This window comes from Gymnoscopelus braueri, assembly GCF_963280865.1.
Source record: "Gymnoscopelus braueri genome assembly, chromosome: 7".
NCBI classification, from domain to species: Eukaryota; Metazoa; Chordata; class Actinopteri; order Myctophiformes; family Myctophidae; genus Gymnoscopelus; species Gymnoscopelus braueri.
The window spans coordinates 15,221,585-15,245,173 of NC_137608.1; the positions used below are offsets into that span (position 1 = coordinate 15,221,585).

Genomic DNA, 23,589 nt, shown 5'->3' on the forward strand with positions numbered 1-23,589 from the left:
GGATACAAATCAAAAAATACAGATAAAACACAAAAAACACACCAGGATCATGTTTATGGGTCGTAGACCTAGATAAAAATAGTGATTTGATGCAAAATCGGCGAAATGTCCCTTTTAGTTAGCTTCTCACTGTTCCCAACAGCCAGGGAATATGCAATACCTTTTTCCCCTTTTCATTTTGAACTAACAGTGACTATTCTATAATGCAACCCCCCCCCCCCCCCCCCTACGAGCCCCCCCCCCCCCAAGATCTACGAGCTTGTAGCGCCGCGCTACGATCTTGTAGATATGCAATTTTTTGGACAAATCGTGAAAATGTGTGAATATATATAAAAAAAAATCTTATTTGAACTGGGGACCCCCCAAAATAATCACATTTGTACTGGGGACCCCTCAAAATAATTACATTTGTACTGGGGACCCCCCAAAATAATCATATTTGTACTGGGGACCCCTCAAAATAATCACATTTGTACTGGGGACCCCTCAAAATAATCACATTTGTACTGGGGACCCCTCAAAATAATCATATTTGTACTGGGGACCCCCCAAAATAATCATATTTGAACTGGAGACCCCCCAAAATAATCATATTTGAACTGGGGACCCCCCAAAATAATCACCTTTTGAACTGGGAACCCCCCAAAATAATCACATTTGAATTGGGAACCCCCCAAAATAATCACATTTGAACTGGGAACCCCCCAAAATAATCATATTTGAACAGGGGACCCCCCACCCTGACAAGCACTTGGAATTGTAGGAGTTGAGGCATTGCATTTAGTTGACTCGGTTCCACAGATAAATATTGTGAAAATATCTGATCTACAAGCTCACAACGCGGCGTTGTGAGCTTGTAGATCAGATATTTTCACAATTATATTTTTTTGCCTCGTATATTGTTTGACAATTTAGCCAATGTATGACCAATTGTTAGAGTATAGTTCGATTACTTTTGATATGGTCATTTTCTTAACATTGTAGTTTTTTAAGGTAAAATGTCTTAAAAGTCCTTAAATTGTGACTGCTAATGCCGCGGACAGCATGTCGCGGGTTCTACTCCCAATCCCGATGACCTTTGCTGCGTGTCACTCCCCATCTCTCTCTCTCCCCATTTCCTGTCAGTCTACTATCTCTATCAATAAAGGCAGAAAAAAAGCCCCAAAAATATCCTTAAAAAAAGAAGTCCTTAAATTGTCACTTCACTGTCAACCTGTGGGTGGGTGAGTATGAGGACACAGGTTTATAACCACTGCTATATATATAATGGATTGTAGAGTACAATGGCAGGGGAACACTGATCCTAGCATGATGCGTACTGGGCATCTGATGATGCTAACGGCGTGCATTCTCTGCCTCACAAACGATGAAATGAAGCACGACTGGGTTGATTAGCATTACCATTTAGAGTGAATCATCTGATACCAATCGGTGGCCAATTGGCCGAAGCGTCCTAGTCAAATATGGAGACTTTAAAGTAAAGCTTATAAACTATTGAGCCAGACCTCATTGCTCTTAATTGCCTAAAAAAAAGTTCACAGATTTTGACTTCTTTGCAGGTTTATTATGAAAGTGGTATGGATTTTGGTTAATCTTCCATTTTGAATGTGCTATAGTGTTTGAAAGTGTTTCACATTATTGCTCTTATTTGGCATAACATTGCCTCATTTTGCCGGGCTCTTCACTGTGTGAATGTGTTAATGTTATGTGTGCGCGACTGTGCGTGCATGAGGGAGGGGATGGAGTGTGTGTGCACACGTGTGCAGTGTGTGTGTGTGTGTGTGGGGGTGTGTGTGTGTGTGTGTGTGCGCGTGTGTGTGTTTGTTTGCCGTGGGTGGTTAACGAGGCAGACATGTTTGCCTTGCTGGAGGAGTGTGTTGTGTCTGTGGGCCCTATCAGCCCTCAGCCTGAGGCATGGCTGCAGGGCCTGAGGCTCACCGCCAGCATAGATGAGTTTGTTAGTGTAATTAAGGCGCTACAGTGCTCTGTATACCGGAACTAGGCAAATACACACTCTTGCTCTCTATTGCTCTCTCTCTCTCTCTCAGTGTGTGTTTGTGGAGCCTAACACACATACACACTCCTTTACTAACACACATACACACTCCTTTACTAACACACATACACACTCCTTTTACTGAGGAGTAGCTCGTTTTGTCCGCATGGCACATCGATTCACAGACCTCATTAGTGCTGCACAGTGTATTGTTATAGTGATGGACCTCTCAGCATTAACCCATTGAGACCGGGAACGCATCTGTGTCATTTTAAGATTTATTTGGGCTATTCAAAAATAGCAGATCTACAAGCTCTGCACTCGGTGCCGCGCTACGAGCTTGTAGATCTGCTATTTTTTTTGGGGGGGGGGGGGGGGGGATTTAAAATGTGTCAAATCTTTGAATATATTTTTTAAAGCGAGTTTTTTTTTTTTTAAACCTAAGATTTTTAACTCAAATCTTTGCTTCTGGGGGTCCCTGGAACAAAACACTTTGAGATGGGAGTCCGCGGCCAAATACATATAATTTCGGTGGTCCTTGAGAACCACTGATATAGAAACATACGTTTTTCAAAAAACTGTAGAAATGTTTGCTTTAAAAATTACTCGGGTGCCGCGCTATAAGCTTGTATATCTGCTATTTTTTCATAGCCAAAGAAATCTAAAAAATACACAGATGCTACCGGTCTAAATGGGTTAAAACAGCCAAATTACTGTGTGTGTGTGTGTGTGTGTGTGTGTGTGTGTCTGTGTGTGCGCACACACACACACACACACACACACACACACACGTGTGCGCATGTATGGTGGGTTTCTGGGGTATCTCTTTCTACTTATCTGGCACCCTCCTGTCGGGCCAAGTAGCCCTGAAAAGTAGCTTTTTAGCTGCAGGCACATCATGATTTATTTAAAATTGCTGGGCCCATGAGCTGTGGATAATTTGAAAGGCATTTCATTTATTTGTATTATTTCTTTTTTTTTTCTCACCGGTTTTATGTATTCAACTCTTTGCTCTCTCTCCAGCCTGTGCTCTTCTAAATAAATAATTCAACCAGAGAAGTGTTAACCCTTTAAGAACGGGAACGCATATGTGTGTCATTTTTTGATTTCTTTGGCTATTCAAAAATAGCAGATCTACGAGCTTGTAGCGCCGCGCTACGATCTTGTAGATATGCAATTTTTTGGACAAATCGTGAAAATGTGTGAATATATATATATATATTTATTAAAGGGAACATTTTTAACTTTGTTACAACTTCTGGGGGTTTCTGGGACAACATATTTTTAGATGGTGGTCCACAGCCAAATACATATATTTTTTGAGAACCACTGATATTATAGCAACATACGTTTAAAACGGTTAGGATTTAGAAGACATTTGTAGAATCCCCCAAAAGCGAAGATTTTAGTTACAAATGTTCGCTTTAAAAAATGTATATATATATTCAAAGATTTGCACAAATTTCCCCACGATTTTTCTAAAAAATAGCAGATCTCAAGCTCATAGCGTGGCACTGAGTGCCGCGCTATGAGCTTGTAGATCTGATATTTTTGAATAGCTTAAAGAAATCTAAAAATGACCGGTTTGAATGGGTTAATCACATACGTGTATACGTGTGCTCATCAGGATGTTTGCTCACTACCTCCTTTTCTTTTTACGCCTACTACTGTTGTGGGATTTAGAACCCGGTCTGTTCTAGCGGATGCTGAGCTTAGTTTAGCGGAGAGAGAGAGAGAGAGAGGGTTTGGCAGGGCATAGCTGTATGTATACAGTATATTGGAATGCATGGGTGGAGCAGTGTTGGTGGTTGGTTGGCACAGCTGTACTCATCGCACACACACACACACACACACACACACATGTAATACGCAATTATAGTGCCATTGCTTTTTTGCCTGTGAGCCGTCTCCAGTGGCTCAATTTGGGGGTTATTTCAGCGAAAGCTGCAGAGGGTCATCTCACCTGTGCTGTCGGCAGATGCTCCAAATGAGTGCTTGCATACACATCACGACACACACAAACACACACATGCAAGCGCATACACACACATGCACGCCTGGTCGTGAACTCGGGCTGCCACTGGTGGCATCGTCAACTCCTCCAGACCTTGCAGGCTTCCAACTCCCAGCTGACAGAGAGCCCACATCCCAAACAAATGTGAACAGTGTGTGTCAACATTGCACACTAATACCCCTGGTTTATACTGGGAATAATCCGGTTATGGCGATAATTGGAAGCATTTACTGTACATTATGCATAGCATTAGTACAATTACGGCAACCCGGAGTTGCGTGTTTTACAAAAAAAAAATCTGGTTTCTCTATAGACTTGTAAATACTTCCTTTATCCTGTGAGGTTTGTCCATCTTACAGCTACATACTCTGATATGCAAATGTTAAGAAACCAGGAATAAATCTGACGTGGCATTTGAATAGCCAAATAAATCAAAAGATTGCGCTAAAGAACGGCAATCGTAATCGGTTTTGCTTTAACCACGATTAAGACCTAACTTGGAAATCTGTGTTTAATTAGCATTTACGTAGGGCACACAGCAGTAACCGAGATGCTGCTAACCAACGGCGGTGAAGTCATTAAAAGGCGGGCGGCACTGTGTGCCAAAACGTTGATAAATAAATGGCATCAGAAGATTTTATGGATGTGCATTGTAAATGTAATAGTGTATATAAGCATTGCATGAGTGTGCATCTCACTCTTCTCTCATAATAACCAGAGTATTTTCCTAATTGTTGGACGAATATTCGGGTGTCTTAAGAACTATACTCTGTTTGATGAATAGCACAAACAGCCGATCTACAAGCTCACAACGCGTTGCAATGTGACACGTGTAGATTGACTATTGTCACAATCTTTGATTTTTGTACATTTTTAGAAGAAGAAAACTATAACTGCCTATAATGTCATGCCCAAAATAATGACTGTGGTTGAGAAAAAGGTCACATAATGTTCTCTGATGCTGTACAACAGATGGAATCTAATTTAGATAGCATGTTATTTAGACAGATGGCAGGTTCATTTGTTGACCTGGTATCCTATAGTTTCTATAGTTTCAATGTATAGATTTATTTTTATTTTTTTTATATTATACTGTTAAGACTGATGCTAGGTTCTTGGTTTCCCTCGCTCTGGATAAAGAGCGTCTGCTTAATGCCCAGATTGTAAATTGAATGGCAATCATGGCATGGAGGTAGGAGAGTCCTCTCTAGGCTGAACCCTCTCTTCAGCTCAGAGTGCAAATGGATAAAACGGTTCGCAAGAAGAAATACACTTCTAAATATCATTCCACTTGGTGGTGCGAGACCCTTTCTATCCCCTGATACATCCATAGTCTCTCGCACGCACGCACGCACGCACGCACGCACGCACGCACGCACGCACGTACGCACGCACGCACGCACGCACGCACACACACACACACACACACACACACACACACACACACACACAGCTCTTACAAGGTTTGCACTTGATATTGTTATGTACATATTAGATGTATTATTGCTATGTACATATTGGATATTAGACTTTTGATCCATTTTTTTGTTAACATTTTGTATTTTATTTTACTGTGAGCTATGAATTTAATTTCACACCCTTGTATTTATTCTATGGATATGTAGTTTGAGGTTATATGGGGATGAAGGTGTTGTGCTCTAAAGACACCTCATGTAACCTCACACTTGCTCTAAAGACCCAGCTTGCCAAAATCCTGGCTCCAGCAGAATGTAAACAGTTTTTAATGCCACTTCAACCAGTCGTGGGTGTTTGTTTTCTAACTGTGTAAACTGTTCTGTCTGTAGGACTACAAGCAGGATGAGGACCCCGCCATTTTCAAGTCAAGCAAGACTGGCAGAGGACCCCTTGGCCCCAACTGGAAGGTAACAACTACCTCTTAACACATTCACTGCCAGGGGTTTTCTGAAACAGGCTGTAGCTTCTGCCACATTTTTAAGAATTCTGACTAATCTTTCAGGAACGTCAGAATGCTTATCTCCAGTATGATCGATCCCCTGACGGTTACTAATCACGGAGGGTTTCTCTGTGCTTCCGTGAAGAAAAAAACATGTCATCGCGACCTCCCGTTCACTTGTTATACGCCGTTGAAAATAGCATGTCTGCTAGGTCTGCTATTTGTTGACATTTCTGAGAAAGCAGTGAGTTCATTGTTTTTGGTAATAAAAGTAATCCACATTATATCAGCCATCATGAGGTAAAACGTCATTTAATTCCCGGTCATTACCAGTAACAGGAAAGACATTGTCTAATAACAGCATAGTGTCCCTGTCTAAAGTTCAGCTCTCCATATAAAGTTATTATGTGTGCAGTATGTTAATGAAGCCGCACAAATCACAGTGTGATGTTCAGTGGTGAAGCAGCACATCGTGTCATAGTGTGGTGACAGTCTCTACATCTACTTTCACCAAAGGAAATGGAGAGTCATGTACACTAGTAAACATGCACACAGCTTTAGAGCTTGTGCTCTAAAGCAGGGGTCTTCAACGGGGGGTCCGGGACCCCTAGGGGGTCCTCAGAGTTACTACAGGGGGGCCGCCAAATCCTTGTGTGATTTTTATTTTTTTACATTAACCACTTCAACCCTAGAATCCCTATTCTGAGGGGAACATTAGTCGAAAATAGCCGATCTACAAGCTCTCAACGCCTCGCAGCGTGAGGCGTTGTGAGCTTGTAGATCGGCTATTTTCAACAAAGAGGTTTGGTGTAGAAGGAAAAAAAGAGCAGATCAAGTACAGAGCAGACGATCAAGATTACTAAGTATTGAGGGTTTAAGTGAAATAAGCAAAAAAACATTAGTTCACACAACACTGAAGAAATCTATGAAAAGGTTTAATCTGCAACACAGTTTTATACAATATGTACTAGGGGTCCCTGCTTCATCTGTCTCTCAGCTAGGGGGTCCTTGGCCTGAAAAGGTTGAAGACCCCTGCTCTAAAGCTTTAAGTGTAACTTGTGCAAGAGTTTCTGGTACAATTCCATCCAGTGTACGTCCAACTCTGTACAGACTATGTACAGATGTAAGGCCTTATTATACACACACATATTCAAGAAGTTCTGGTTATATCTTGTGTAATTAATGCCTTTCTCTAACTGGGTACAGATGTTCAGAATTTAAACAGGACATAACAGCAATAAGTACATAAGTCAATGACGGATGCAGTTTTTTCTAGGACTATAGTGTTACCTAGACATCGGAGGACAGCAAAAATGTTTGCATAACAGCAGGAATTGTGTGTGTGTGTGTCTGTGTGTGTGTGTGTACGTACGTGTACGCTGCTGGCTATAGGCTGTGCTTGACTGGAGGCTAAGTTAGGGAAAGAGCAGGAGGCCTGGGGAGGAGGCTCAGCCACTGAAGCTGCAGCCTGCAGTTTGATGAAGACAAATCACCTCCTTCCCAGCTCTAATTGGCCGTAATAGAAATCGCAAGTCATCAGGTCAGATTAGAAGGCTCTCTTCGGTCTGAGCCCGGCCCACCACCACCTCCTCCACCTCCTCCTTCTCCTCAGACACACCGGCCCGCTTTTTTCTGCACGTGATGGGAGTGAAAAATGAGAGGATAGGAGGAGCCGAGGATAGGAGGAGAGGACAAAATGCGTATTGTGGGCACAGATTCTGAATTTAACATTGTGAGCGCCGAGTGTAGTGAGTGATGTAGCTCTGATTAAAACTTTGTTATTGAAGCCCCCCCCCTCCCACCCCCCCACCCACACCCCCACTCCCTGCAGCTTCATAAGTGGGGCTCAGTTAATTCACTGTCAGAGCAGTGAGTACCTCCACCCTGCAGCAGAGCCCTCCTAGTTCACCATGAGAAAGTTTCCTTTAACTTCCAAGCTCTATTCTCTGAACAAAGGCAGCCGCCCCCCCCTAACCCCCCCCCCCCCCCCACAAAAAAAAACCCTGCTTTTTTGTGTGTTTTTTAATTAGATCACCATCCCGTCTGCTGTGGACACAGAAAGAGACATGTTTTTGAAAAGGTGGAGAGAGAAAAAAAGTAGTTAACCCATTAAGACCAGGAACGCATACTGTGTAATTTTTAGATATATTTGGCTAATCAAAAATAGCAGATATACAAGCTCATAGCGAGTGCCGCGCTATGAGCTTGTAGATCTGCTATTTTTGAAAAATCGTGAAAATGTGTGCACATCTATATATATTTTAAAAGTGAACATTTGTAACTCAAATCTTTGCTTCTGGGGGTTCCTGGAACAAAATATTTTCAAATGGGGGTCGGCGGCCAAATACATATCATCCTTGACATGAAAAAAGTTTGAAAACCACTGATATTATAGCAACATAATTGTAAAAAATAAACTGTTAGGATTTGTAGAATCTGCAGAAGCAAAGATTTGAGTTAAAAATGTTTGCTTACAAAAAATATATATTCAAAGATTTGAACACATTTTAACGATATTTTTTTTTATACAGATCTACAAGCTCATAGCGCAGCACTCGGTGCCGCGCTATGAGCTTGTAGATCTGCTATCAGATCTGCTATAACAAAGAAATCTAAAAATGACACAGATGCGTTCCCGTTCTTAATGGATTAAGTGACAACCAGAGTCACAATTTGTGCCAGCTTCTCAGAGCTGGCAGTACAGCTCTTGTCTATCTCTGCGTGCACACATGCTTGCATATCGGCACCCCTTTGTGTTTCTGAAAACTCCTGCTCCTTTGAGCGGGGCGCACAGAGAGAGAGGGGAGAGAAGAAATGTCACCGCAAGTGTTTTGATGTGGAATCCGTTTTATGTGAAGTTCCCCTTTTAGCGATGACAACTTTTCTAAACCCACCGCAAATTTTAGAAATACTTCACATTCCCCCTCCCTCCCTCTCTCTCTCCATCTCTCTCTTTCTCTCTCTCCATCCCCCTCCCTCTTCCACTCTCACTCTCCTCCCAAGATCACAGCATCAAACAGCAGTGTGGGATGCATGGGGGCCGATTGGGACGGGGTCTGTGGCATTTTCTCCAGGAATTGCTGAGCACAAAATGAAGTGATTAATTAAACGAGTTTTCTCTGAGGGAGTGTGTGTGCTGTGGGAGGGCAAGCAGGTCCCGGGTGTTAATAATGTAACCAGCTTTGCAGCACGACGCGCCCCTCCTTATCGCTGTAGCGAGCTAGCGTTTTATCTGGCTCACCGCGGCCACAAAGGCAGGCTGTCTGGGACGGGTGTCGCTGTCAGGGCGGGAGGCAGAGAAATGGTCCCCCTTCATCTGGAGTTGAGCCACTTTGCTCTGCTCTCCCCCTCCTCCCACCTACCTACCTCTCCTCTCCCTCTCCCTCTCCTCCTCCTCCTCCTTCTCTTCTTCACAGGGAGGCAGAGAGTGCAGATGGATGTAGAAAGTTTGTTGTTTAGATTAGTGACTTTGATCTGTGTATCCCAGAAAATCCTCCATGCTGATCATTATTTCAGCAAAGCTCCTCCACACACCCAGAGAGCATTACGCATTAATGCCGTTTTGGCTTTGAATACAGCTGAGAGATTAGTCCACATTAATTTCCTTTTTGAGCACGCGGCTCGTCACGCGAGCGTTTCTTTACGTTACAAAGTTGTGCTGCTTGGTGACATTAACCAATTAAGCCCGGTTTTATACTTTGTCGTAAAACAGTGTAGTTTAGATGGAAATAGCCGATCTGCAAGCTCATAACATGCCGCACCATGACATGTTGTGAGCTTGTAGATCTGCTATTTTCGTATATAAATAATATATATAAAATTATATAGAATTTATAATTGACTGGTCTGGTCGTTCCTTTCCCCCCCCGACAGAAAGAGCTGGTCAGTACGACTGAATGTCCTAGGATGTGTGCCTACAAACTGGTCACGGTCAAGTTCAAGTGGTGGGGCCTGCAGACCAAGGTGGAGGGTTTCATCCACAAGGTCAGGACACACAGAAACACATTATATTATTTCTTTCTGTTTGATTTTTAGGCTTCGTAATCACAAATTTCACAGGGCAGATATGACGAATAACTTGGGCTACAAATAAATTACTGACACGTTTCTTAATTTCAATTATTTTTAAATGGCGTAAATAGCTGATCTATAAGCTCACCTTGCTCAAGCTTGTAGATCTGCTCTTTTCTGCTATTTTTGGAAAACGTTTGAAAATGAATACACTTTTCAGCACAATAATGACGATTACGCAAATGTAATTGCCATTGTCTCAAATAATTGTGATTATGTAACGATTGTGACAGGCCTAACCGTCACATGATATCGGGTCATACCATTCCAGAATGCATTGGAGCAAAAGTTCAGGAACTGGAACCCGTTATGTAGGATTTGCTGGTCACTTAGCACCTCTGTGTTCAATCTTGATGTCGTCTCGAATTGCCCTTACTTTTTGTTTGTTTGACTTCCTCTCATAGTGCAGCTTTTGTCTCGTTCTGTTCATTGTGTTGTCTGTCCTTCAGCAAGAGAAGAGGATCTTCACCAACTTTCACCGCCAGCTCTTCTGTTGGATCGACCAGTGGGTGGAGCTGACCATGGCGGACATCAGGCAGATGGAGGCGGAGACACAGAAAGAGCTGGAGGAGGTCAGTATGTCCAAAACAACCACAACAATAACCCAACACATATGTTCTTCCTGTACCAATAAAAAGAGACTTGTTGAACAACTGTTAGCTTTGCTAGTGAGCTATAATGTCCAGGAGTTATTATTATTATTATTGTTAAAAGAGTACTTGACCCCCTGACCCTTTCCACTGTTGGCTAACTACGACATAATAATGCTATAGCTACAAGATAATATTAACCAACCAAAAAGCTGACCAGATGGGACTCGTCTCCTAGCAACACGACAGTGTTTGGATGAAACCATATCTATACAAATACGCACGTCAACCTTCATTTGTGCGCTTGGGCGTTGACTTCCAGTGGTTGCTGTGCGTTGTACGATGTACTTGGCTAACTTTGACCAGCGACCAACTAGTAATGTAGAGCAGCCTCCTAAAACATTATTCAGTCAGTGGTCAAATCGCGGTTAAAGGTTCCTCCAACTTTACATGTTTGCTCTCTCCGCTATCTCTCCCTTTTTAAATGTATTTCTTTTATTTTGTTTTTTTTTGCAATCAAATAAAAATCATAGGGTTTTAATTTGATGTACAAATTAAATCACGGTTTCGCATTTGCTGATCTTGGGCAGCTAATCACATTGATCTCTGTTACCAAATTACGTTACTTATTTTTTCCCTCCTATGGCGTCCTGAATGGAAACGTTGTGGGATATCCGAGAGAGGATAAGTACTAACTACAGGATATTACATTTTGAGAGCTCTGACATTTTGCCTGGTATGCAGGAATAAGCTGTTAAAGTTTTGTTGAAGGGTTAGTTGAATAGCTTTGTATTACGAGTGTTCGTTCAATAACAGGGGGTCTCCCCGTCTCTCCAGCTCTTAAATAGCTTCTACAAATGTCTTCTAAATCCAGAAACAGTTTTCTGAAAAACTTATGTTACTATATCAGTGGTGCTCAAACTTTTTCATGTCAAGGACCCCCAAAATGTATTTGGCTACTGACCCCATCTCAAAATATTTTGTTCCAGAAACCCCCAGAAGCAAAGATTGTTGCTTTAAAAAATGTTGCTTAAAAAAAAATACATATATTCAAAGAGTTGCAAAATGGTTCAGGATTTTTCAAAAATAGCAGATCTACAAGCTCATAGCACGGCTTGTTTCAATTGTGGTCCATTAATATTCAAATAACTAGACAAGCAACAGTACAACAAACAACGAAAAACCAAAACCAAAACCAACCAAAAAAAAAAAGTTCAATCAAAATATGCAGTTGATGACTACCTGACCACTCCTCTCATTGGCTGTTGGCCAATTGACCAAAAAATATCGTTTATCTTACCTGGTTATCTTACCTGTTCACAATTGCCACCAAGACATAAAATAAAATACCAGTGCATGTTATAGGTATTTTACATTAAGTTTGATACTGCATCATCTCTAATGTCTCTCATTGTGACCCTCCTATGTGTACTAACATTGCTGACCCTAAGGGAGCTATTGTATGGTGGTGGAATAGTTCATTCCTATCATTTGCTGCCTGTTCCCTCCAGCCAGTCTATCATCTCCCCATTAACAACGTCAACCCCTAGCATCCCTATTCTGGGTCCAACATTAACAACGTCAACCCCTAGCATCCCTATTCTGGGTCCAACATTACAGAAAATAACAGATCTAGGGGGCGCCGATGGCCTAGTGGTTAAGGCGCGATGCCTTGACGGTGTGTCCCGGGTTCGATTCCCGACTCTCCCCTGTTTCCTATCTCTCTTCACTGTACTACGTAATAAAGGCAAAAAGCCCCAAAACTAATCTTTTTTTTTAAAAGAGAGAGGGAGAGAGAGAAAATATCATGTCATCCCAATGACTTGATATCTTTATCAAACATGATACAGCATTTTTTTTTTATACTTCTGCTGTTAACACTGTGCAATGCATTGCCATTCCAGCCATTGTATTCACCTGATTCGGATGCTATCAATGCATTGAATGAGACATTATCACGTTGAATCAGACCATTGAATGGGTGAAGTAGGCGACATACTGACCTACCCGCAATTTGGAGATACTGACCTACCGGGAGGCAGAGCAGTCCCCATTCAGTGCATTGATGGCATTCAAAGCCGGTCTTGTATTTGATCCCAAAATAAAAACAAAACCTTTGTAACAAGTCCTTAGCTGTATTATTACTTTAAGCTTATACGCCTATTAATCACCTTTAATAATCTTCACATCCTGGATCATTAAAATATTTCCGGGGGGAAACGAACCTGTAACTTCACCCCTCCGTTCTGTGATTTTGCTGTGATCTAGATGCGTAAGAAGGGCTCTGTACGAGGCACGAAGGCTGCAGAAGAGTAGCTGGGCCAGGTGTAGGGCTCAGGGAGGCTGTGTAAGTCTGAAACTGCCGAGAGGCAATGGCTGCTATAGAGACCCATTGTTGCTTCCGTCTTCATGGATTCTTCCTCCAGGATCTCTGTGTTTTCTGCATGGCTATGCTGCTTTCACGCCATACTGTGGTGTTGAGAAAGGGTGGTTTGTGGTCACTGTTTTGAGTGTGTGTGTGTGTGTGTGCACATTTAACTCCATAGTTCAGTCTGAATTAGTTAATCAATAACACCAGATCTCAGAGAAATATGAAGCATTTGCCAGGTCGTTAAGTGTTTTTTGCTGACCTAGTGAAACGCTCCCTGCCGTGGTGTGTGTGTGTGTGTGTGTGTGTGTGTGTGTGTGTGTGTGTGTGTGTGTGTGTGTGTGTGTGTGTGTGTGTGTGTGTGTGTGTGTGTGTGTGTGTGTGTGTGTGTGTGTGTGTGTGTGTGTGTGTGTGTGTGTGTGTGTGTGTGTGTGTGTGTGTGTGTGTGCGTGCACGCGCACAAGCCTACTCAATCTATTTGTGAGTATCCAGACATCTGTGCAGACTATTCCCAGAATCGCAGTCGAGCTCTCGTTTCTTCTTTCAAGGCGACTAGTACGAGGTGGCGGTCAGTCAAAAAACATCCAAAGAAAAAAGCCTATGCGCAAGCCCTGCACCTTACAGTCCAAAGAATCACCATAGAAAACACATTAAAAACACTCCTCTGGCATGCACAGGCTCTCATTTCTGTGTATCACATTCTCCGTAAGGCCACTGGTTCCCTTTTGGCCGTTGCTCTAAATATCAGCCTGAGAGCTTTTGGCCGTACAAGGAGAAAAAAGGGAGGAATCCGGGGCTGGACTGGCCAAAGTGGGCCAGGATCAAACATTCCTGGCCCACTACCAACATGGAGCATTCTGTGCTCCCCCCCTAACCCATTTAGACCGGGAAAGAATCTGTATTTTTTTTATTTCTTTGGCTATTAAAAAATAGCAGATATACAAGCTCATAGCACGGCACCGAGTGCCGTGCTATGAGCTTGTAGATCTGCTATTTTAGAAAAATCGTGAATATTTGTGCAAATCCTTGAATACATATTTTTCAAAGCGAAGATGTTTAAAATATTTAGTTCCAGGTAGGTACCCCCAACAGCAAAGATTTGAGATACAAATGTTGGCTTTAAAAAATATATATTCAAATATTTGCACACATTTTCACGATTTATCCAAAAAATAGCAGATCTACAAGCTCATAGCGCGGCACTGCCGCGCTATGAGCTTGTATATCTGCTACTTTTTTGAATAGCCAAAGAAATCTAGAAATGACACACGTGCTGCGTTCCCGGTCTTAATGGGCTAAACATCTCGCCCCAAACCCGCCATGTGTTTCCTATTTTCCCCCTGGAGCACGTAAACAGACGGGTTGCATCAAAGAGGGGCTGCGGTTGTTCGATGAGCGCTCGGCCCTGAGCCTCTGCGCCGGCCGGGGAGGTCAGCCGGGTCGCACTACTCGGCCCCTATATAAGACCGCATAGCGTTAAAGGATCCTGAGGGACGGCAGGCTTACGACCGCCACCACTCACTCGCCCCAAATCCCACTGGACTTTTCTTTATTTACAATCATAAAACCTCCAGAATCACGTCCCTCCACCTTAGAGCAATGGTTCTCAAAAGAATTCTTGTAACTTTTTCACTCCCAAAGGGATATATATTTGGCTGCGGATTTTTGTGCCAGAGACCCCCCCCCAGAAGAGAATATTCATGTTAAAAATACAAAATAATTAAAAATGTTCCAAATACTTTCAAGATTTTTAAAAAATTTAAGAAAATAGCCACGGTAACAAATTATGCTGGGGAACCCCTTCAAGGAACCCTGGGGGTCCCCGAACCCCACTTTGAGAACCAGTGCCTTAGAGAGCTGAGCCGAGGAGACAGGTTTTTAGTTAAGCTTAGTCTCCCGACTGAGATGTCAGGTCTCAAGCTGACATCGTCTTCGTAGGATCCTTCAGGGTTCATTGTGTGGTGAGATTGCACCTGATCGTGGGTGAGTAATGCCTGAGTTTATATACTTGGTTGCGTGCGGGTGGTAGTGGTGGGGAAAAAACGTTCATTTCAGTGAACGAACGATTTCGTTCACGTTCACGGCAACGATTTGTTCAAATGATTCGTTCACATTCTCGTTCAGTAGCGCTATTTTCTAGTGAAAAACACCATTGCGGGAGCGTTATTATTACGTCACACGTACAGCCCGCCCTCCCGTCCTGTGTACTGGGAGAGGGGATGGGGGGGGGGGGGGCATGAACGATAGCGTGAACGTAACGGTTTCAGTAAGTGAACGAGCTCGTTCACATTCACGGCAATGAACTAGTTCTTTTGAACGAATCGATCATGAACGACCCATCACTAAGCGGATGGGTGTTGTGCGCACTAAAATGATCAGATCTACAAGGTCACACGAGGCGTCGGTCGCAGAAACAACCCGTGTGCAACCAAGTATAAAAGAATCAAGGCTTATAGGAACGCCACGTCCTGCAGAGACGACTATATGCACTAACAGTTCTGTCTGCTTCTCTGTGCTAACATCGACTGGGTGGTGGTGGTGTGGTGGTTGAGGGATGGAGGGGAGGGGAGGGGGGGGCCCTTCAAGATGGCTCCCTCTCTCCCTCATTAACATACAAATGGAATTCTGCAGTTGAAAAGGAGAGCCCTGTGCTGTGATTGAGAGGGACGGCGGCGGCGGCGGGGAGGAGGGAAGAATGGATGGAGAGGTGGTAGGATGAATCCTCGCACCATTTCATCAGATCTGTCTTATTCCTCCTCTGTTTAGGGGGCCAACCGTTTGCCTGAACTGTTCCATTAAGCCGTTTAGACCGGGAACGCATCTCTGTCATTTTAACATTTCTTTGGGCTATTTTAGAAAAATCGTAAATTTGTGCAAATCTTTGAATATATATATATTTTTTGTAACTCACTTGAAAAACGTATGTTTCTATATCATATCAGTGGTTCTCAAACTGTTTCATGTCAAGGACCCCCAGAATTATATGTATTTGGCCGCGGACCCCCATCTCAAAATATTTTGTTCCAGGGACCCACCAGAAGCAAAGATTTGACTTACAAATGTTCGCTTTAAAAAATATATATTCAAAGATTTGCTCAAATTTCACGATAAAAAAAAAAAAAAGCAGATCTAGTGATCTGCTATTGTGATCTTTGAATAGCCCAAAGACATCTTAAAATGACACAGATGCGGTCCCAGGACTGAACGGGTTAAGGTGTTTCGGCTATCAGATTCAGCCACTAATTGACTTTCTAAAGCCATCAGCCTCGGGCTGGGTGGAATCTGAAAGTGATGCTTTTATCTCCCTGGGAAAACAAACAAGGAGCTCAATAAGTCTGATAATGAAGAAAATGATCTAGATTTTGGTCTTTTTTTCTTTTTTTTTACATTAGTAGGTGAATCAGATTTGAATGATGAATATAAACCTCGGCCGGCTCCCATTCACAGTCGCCAGCGACCCATTTGTGCAGAATTCCACTTGTTGATGCATGCATCGCCCACAAACCTGCCCTCACTTGTTTAGCCAGTAGCAACACAGTGAGAGCTAATGGCTGTTTATTTGCCTCTGTTGTTCCCCCTCTCTCTCCACAGCTTCGCCAACAGGGCCAAGTACGAGGCACCACCGCCGCCGACGAGTGACGAAAAAAATGGACATGGATTTTAAATAAACGACAAACTCAACAACCGTGATGATGACGACAACAGCGACGAAGACTAGCGATGAAGAGGGATGCTCCCTAAGGGTGCCACCTTCACCTTTAAAACCAATTCAGGCCAATGGAGGGGAGAGGGTTTCTGTTACCGATGATGATCGATCAGTAGAACGGATCCCTCGCCCTGCACCCAATCATAGACATTCTATCCAACAGAGGAATTGATTTTCTAGAACACAATCCCGATCTTTTAGCTGATAAAGGCTCCCTGTTAATTTTTGATCTCCTGCGGCTGGGAGTGGCCGGCTATCTTATCGGCTATTGCCCTTGTTTTTTTGGGGGCAAACCTAGCCCTCTGGATAGGTATGAAGAGGAGCTACTAACTTCCGATATAGAGATGAATATTTTATGAAGCAATCTAATTGGCGCAAATTTCCACAACAACGGCAGGTGTTGGACCAAGTACTTTGTGTCATTCTGAGAGGACACTTTCCTCCGTAGTCTTGTTGCCATATTTTTTTGATTTATTATGTTTTATTTTTTTTCTCCTTTTTTCGTGTTTAATGTCGTCTCTGAAACATTCCTCTCAAGACGGTGACCTCCCTGACCTCTCTCTCCGAACATCTTTTTGTCTCCTCCTGTCTTTTAGCTGTACATACTGTAGCTCCAACGGTTTGCATTTTCTAGCACAAATCTCTCATGTGTTGCTCATATTCATGTCCCTTCCTGCCGCAACCTTCATTAAGAGATTACTAACACCCCATCGTACCCTCTCCAACCCCCCCCCACCCCAACACCCCACCCCAACGTGTCTTATTAACACTGACAATCTTGTCCAAACAGGTATTCACTCTCCCCGCAACCTTCTAAATTGAACACGCACACACATGACACATAGTGCACACATAAGCACAAACACTAGTAAATTCATGCGTACATGAATACACACACACACACACACACACACACACACACACACACACACACACACACACACACACACAGGTGTGGATGCCTTTGCAGTGACTGATCTCTTGAAAGCTTGAGCTTGGGCAGATCCATGCAGGCTCGGTTCAGCTGTGAAGGAAGTTACTTTGGAAGTGTTTACCCGCTCTTGCCATTTTTTTCTTCTTCCCCCAAACACTCCCTATTATAAACACACACACACACACACACACATCCATAACACACACAAGTTCTTGCCGCCCCTAACGGATGTCCCCAGAGAAAAACCGCACTGAAAAACAGCCACAGATGGTGCTACGCCCCTCCAGCCTCTTGTCATGAGCTGCATACCCCCCCCCCCCTCCCCACCTCGCCCATCCCACCCCAGAGGCATGCCTTACTTCACCGGTTCTCTGAGGTTCAGTGTACATGTGTATGTGTATTTTGCTGTTTTGCTTAAGTCCTTCCCTAGCGGAGAGCTGACAGGTAGACTACTGCATCTACCGCGGCCGCCCGCCCGCCTTGCCCGTGCGCGCGTGTGTTGCATGCTGGGTCTGTTTACAGAGATGTAGCAGCCTTACCCCCCCCCCCCCCTTTGCACCACCCAGTCGACACCAGCACCACATGCTGCTCGCTCGCCTTCCTTTTTTGCTGGACCCCCCTTCTATTCTAGCTCTACCACCACTGTACCTCTGCAGCCAGCCAGCCAGTCAACGCTCTATAGCTCTACCTCCCTGGTTTTACACAGTGGGGGCTCGTCCCTTGCCTCTTTGAGGGTTAACACCGTCGCTTAGCCCTCCTACATGTACAGTTACAGTATATGTCAGACCTTAACCCATTAAGACCGGGAACGCATCTGTGTCATTTTTTGTATTTCTTTGGCTATTCAAAAATAGAGCTTGTAGATCTGCTATTTTTTTTTTTTATCGTGACAATGTGTGCAAATGTTTTAATATATATATATATTAAGTGAACATTTTTAACTCATGCTACAACTTCTGGGGGGACCCTGGAACAAAATATTCCACAGGGTCCACGGCCAAATACATGGGTGGTCCTTGACATAAAAAAAAGTTTGAGAACCACCAGTTTTTTCAAAAAACTGTTAGGATTTAGAAGACATTTGTAGAATCCCCAGAAGCAAAGATTTGAGTCAAACAATATATATATTCAAATATTTGCACAAATTCTCACGATAAAAAAAAGTTGCAGATCTACAAGCTCATAGTGCGGCACTCGGTGCCGCACTATGAGCTTGTAGATCTGCTATTTTTGAATAGCCAAAGACATCTTAAATTGACACAGATACGTTCCCGGTCTTAATGGATTAAGCAAGAGGAGAAGTCTGAGAAGTGTGTGGTGACTACTTTTTGTTCTTATTTCTTTTTCCCCCACATGAACCCTAGCATCCCTCTTCTGGGCATGTCATAATAGGCAAAACATTCAGTGAAAATAGCAGACCTACTGTAAAAAAGGCTGTGGGCTATTTTCCCGTACTATTGACGTACAGCTAAGTATATAGGGTCTAAGTGGTTATGGCGGAGTGTAGGAGTACAGATGGTTTCACCTTCTCTTATTGGCCTAAGCTTTCCCATATATCTCTATGTTGCATCACTTAAGCTGTCAGTGAGCGACTATAATGAGAATAAACTGGTAGCTAGGAAAGTTAGTGGAATGTTCTCTGCTACAGGAGGACCGTACATGTTCCAGTTCAGGCCTTAAACCAGGGATTTTTAAACGTACACACACACACACACACACACACACACACACACACACAATATGCCATATTAGCTCCGTCAACTTCCCAGTTTGAGAATGTCAAGTTTTCTAGGCTCTGAATTGTTGTGGCACTGGATTAACTTGTTGTTCCAGACAAACATTGCCTTCATCATGAAACCTTAACGCTTTTGTGTGCTCAAGTTTCTGTTCGTACGGGTGTGTGCATGTCTGTTGAATTGATTAGATTAGATATACTTTATTGATTTATCTCCAAAGGGGAAATTCATAATCTCACCAGCGCAGAACTTGCAGAAAACGGAGACAAACGAGAAAATATGACAAAAATAAAATGGAAAAACGGGGCAGTCGCCATCAGAAGTTCATGATCCAACCTCAGTGTTTTTTTGTTTTTTTTAATATACAACACTTACAGATGTAACAGGATATTTTTGAGGAGATAAGATTGGTAATATTTTTATATTTTCTGAACCTGATTGGGGGGTTGTGTACGTGAAAAACTTACCCCAGAAAAAGGCGTGATGACTTGCCAATATTTCATGAATGGATCTGCAGATGTGGTTCGTTTACATGTATTCAGCACTTGCCTTAAGCCTGTGATATACTCTACTAGGCAGGTTTTGGGGCAAGGTTTTATGGGTCTCTCTGGACAGTGTATTTGTGTGTGTCTGTGACGGGACAATGCTGAGGCAAGAACGCGGATACCGTTTCCCATCTGTTGACCAACGTGTTAAGCCTGAGTTATACCAGACCTGAGGCGATTCTTCAAAAAAATCTAAATCCTAACTACGCTATGAGCTTGTATATCTGCTATTTTTGAATAGCCAAAGAAATCTAAAGTGACACAGATGCGTTCCAGGTCTTAAAGGGTTAAGTTGCGCGCCAGTGTCCCGAACCGAAAGTACCGAATCTACAAGCTCTTGTAGCTTGTAGGTCGGCTGTTTTCGGTGTGCCACACCCACACTCAGCTCAAGTATAACTCAAGCTTAACCTTGTGTATCACTGCCTTCAACTGTAACACATGCTTTCCATGGGCAAAATGGCAATAGTCTCATCACAATGGGGTAATATGTTGTAATATGTGGTCTGTAAACTATATGAGAGGACAGCTAAAGCCTTTTGAACTGTAACTGTATTGAGCTATGATGCATACCTCTCAAAGAGATAATTTTATGTGTGAGACAAGGCAACTGGTCTTTAGTGTGTCTTCATGATTACCCCTGTTGTCTATTAAATATCAAAAACCCAGTGGCAAAACAAATATTCTGCATAAATCAATGGTTTACCATCTGTCAAGGCAATGTTGTGGTAGAGGGAATCTTCACAGGAAAAAATAAAATCTAATTATGATTTTTGAAATCGACAAATGCTTAATGTCTAAAAAGGTTTGCTTTTAAATGTTTCTGATCATCTTATGGAATTCAGGGGACATGGTAGTGAATGTATAATGTCGTGCCTTTTCTCTCTGTAGATTTTTTCTTTTTTTGTGCCATAAAGTCTACACATTGTATCTAAATATCGAATAAATTTCACCTCAAAACTGTTAATTGATTATTTTTTTCCCCCCATTATCTATTTAGTTGTTATGCCAACTCCCAATTCCCCCATGTCCTGTGTAGTCCCCATGTCACAGTGGTGGTGACTCATACTAACCAACCTGTCGGAGTCACTAATGCAGTGGTTCTAAAACTTTTTCATGTCAAGGACCCCCAAATTGATATGTATTTGGCCGCGGACCCCCGTCTAAATTTTTTTTGTTCCAAGGACCCCCCAGAAGCAAAGGTTTGAGTTACAAATGTTCGCTTTAAAAAATATACTTAAGTTTTCATGGTTTTTAAAAAATTGCAGATCTACAAGCTCATAGTGCGGCACTCGATGCCGCACTATGAGCTTGTATATCTGCTATTTTTGAATAGCCAAACTATAAGATATGGTTAAAGTGATTAAAATGATTGTGACACTGTATATTGATTAATTTTGCTGGGGACCCCCTGGTACCCCTCGAAGGATCCCTGGGGGTCCCCGGACCCCACTTTGAGAACCAATGCCATAGAGAACGCCTTACCCACGACGGGCCAACTGTGTTCATCGGAACGCCTGTCCAAGCCTGGTGCACCGTGGAGGAATCATGTCTCCATGTTGGGGGGCAGGAACTTTGAGCCCTGTGCCACCCGGTCAGGCCTTCAAACTGTTAATTGATTCTTCATTTGCTGTTGATTTGCATTAAAAAATGTACGTCTGCTTGATTTTGGGGCAACTAGGTGAGGCTAGCTGTCCTCAAACCAGTGGACCTGTTGATGGGGCTGGTTGAAGAAGCGTGACAGCAAAGCCCCTTTTTCTCCTAAAGACCTGGGTAAGACCTGCACAAACGCCTACCAGTCACGGTGGCATCAAGGAGGCCAGTGGGTGACAGTATTTCATTTAACCCATTAGACCGGGAAAGAATCTGTCATTTTTAGATTCATTTGGCTATTCAAAAATAGCAGATATACAAGCTCAGAGCGCTGCGATATGAGCTTGTAGATCTGCTATTTTTGAAAAATCGTTAACATTAATATGGGTTTTTAGTTTTTTTTAAGTGAACATTTGTAACTCAAATCTTTGCTTCTGGGGGGTCCCTGGAACAACATATTTGAGATGGTGGTTGGTGGTCAAATACATCATTTTGCGGGTCCTTGAGTTGAAAAGGTTTGAGAACCACTGATATAGCAACATACGTTTAAAAAAATAACTGTTAGGATTTAGAAAACATTTGTAGAATCACCAGAAGCAAAGATTTGAGTTACAAATGTTTGCTTTAAAAATATATGTATATTCAAAGATTTGCACAAGCTTTCACGATTAAAAAAAAATAGCAGATCTACAAGCTCTCTAGCACTCTTAGCCCAAGAAATCTCAAAATGACGCAGATGCATTCCCGGTCTTAATGGGCTAAAGATCAGAATCACGATGGTGATGGTGTTTGCTAATATGTACCTAAAGTCTACAAATCAGAAATTCTATGCGAGATATGGTCATTGTTAGTTAACTTGTATCCATGAATTGTCCTGAAATAATGATTGGTGTTTGTTGGCCAGGGGCTGAGGGCTGAGAAGGGGACAGCCAGGGGCTCATGTAAAAAAATGTGCATCAGATAAGAGAAACATTCCTTAAGAGAAACCTGCGTACATGTGGCCCTCGTCTGTCCCGTCCTGCAGGGTCAGTTAATAGTGTTGCAAAACAACAACGGAATCAGTGTTAAAGAGCAGGAAGAACAGCTCAGTCTGCCGGCTGAGATATCCGCTGTTTTATTGTTTGTGTTAGACTGGTCACATGCTGCTCTATGGCTGTGCGGAAACAAGTCATATCTGCTGCCCCAGAGCAGGCAAATAATACCGTTTCTAAAAGGGGAGATGGGCAGAGAGTCGCCCACACACCTCCTGTTAAGCAGGCAGCTCACACTCCACACTACACCAAGGCATGCATGCATCCATCCATCCTCTCTGCAAAGAAGATGAAGCGACGTGTCACGAGTGAAGCCCTTGTAGTTTAAATAAATGAGAGAACAGATGAGTAGAAGTAATGAATCTCCAAGGGAGGCTCAAGACTTCCCACAGCAGGGCACCCAGACTGAGGGAGCTGAGGAAAGAATTTGGGCTGACAACACGTTTATGATAGCCCCAGCACAAAAAACGGGCTTAGCTCATCAACCAATGGTACTGCATTCTTAAAATGGGTCATAACAGAATTTGCATTCTACACACACACCGCACGATGTAACAAAGCTGGACCGCTGGACAGCTGTGCCGAAATTGCATCACGTGACCGGAGTTGCAAGAGACCTGAGGTGATAGAGCCTCTGTTGTTTGGGGCCTGTTACAGGAAGTGGCAGTACTGTGAGCCTATATAACTGTAGTGTATGGGTCCCCACATGCCCTGTACGTGTGACCCTCTTGGGGCCGGATTTGCACGGGGGGCCACAGGTCCTCTGAGGGAAGGGGGGCGGAAAGTTATTTTTGGCCTCCGCTCGATGGCAGTGATGTCAGAGTGCTTCCTCGTCTTCCGAGCCCGGGTCGGAGTCGAGCCCCAGAGATTCTCCCTGGGTCCTTCCTGTTGTTCATGGCTGAGAGGTGTGGACCCGGGCAGACTGTAGGGAAGGGGGCTCTCTGTCGCAAAAGCCCTCCCCGCACAACACAATGCCGTTCCTCTGGATGACAGATGCTGCTTAACCTGCTCTGACCCCGGGAGCTAGGATGGCCCTGGCTGAGTGACAGGGCCCATGGAAGACACCACAGACCGACTCCGCGCCGCACAGTTG

At 43.3% G+C, this 23,589-nt stretch overlaps 1 protein-coding gene across 1 annotated transcript in view; it reads left to right on the plus strand.

Annotated features, from left to right (window-relative positions):
- LOC308089444 (phosphatidylinositol transfer protein beta isoform-like) overlaps positions 1–20,835 on the plus strand; it is a 39,793-nt gene extending 18,958 nt beyond the window's left edge. The window contains exons 8-11 of the mRNA XM_080434162.1: positions 5,816–5,893; positions 9,799–9,909; positions 10,446–10,568; positions 16,546–20,835. Of these exons, the coding sequence (XP_080290288.1) occupies positions 5,816–5,893; positions 9,799–9,909; positions 10,446–10,568; positions 16,546–16,593 (360 nt within the window). The 3' untranslated portion in view covers positions 16,594–20,835. The remainder of the gene's footprint in view (positions 1–5,815; positions 5,894–9,798; positions 9,910–10,445; positions 10,569–16,545) is intronic.
- The last annotated feature ends 2,754 nt before the right edge of the window (positions 20,836–23,589 follow it).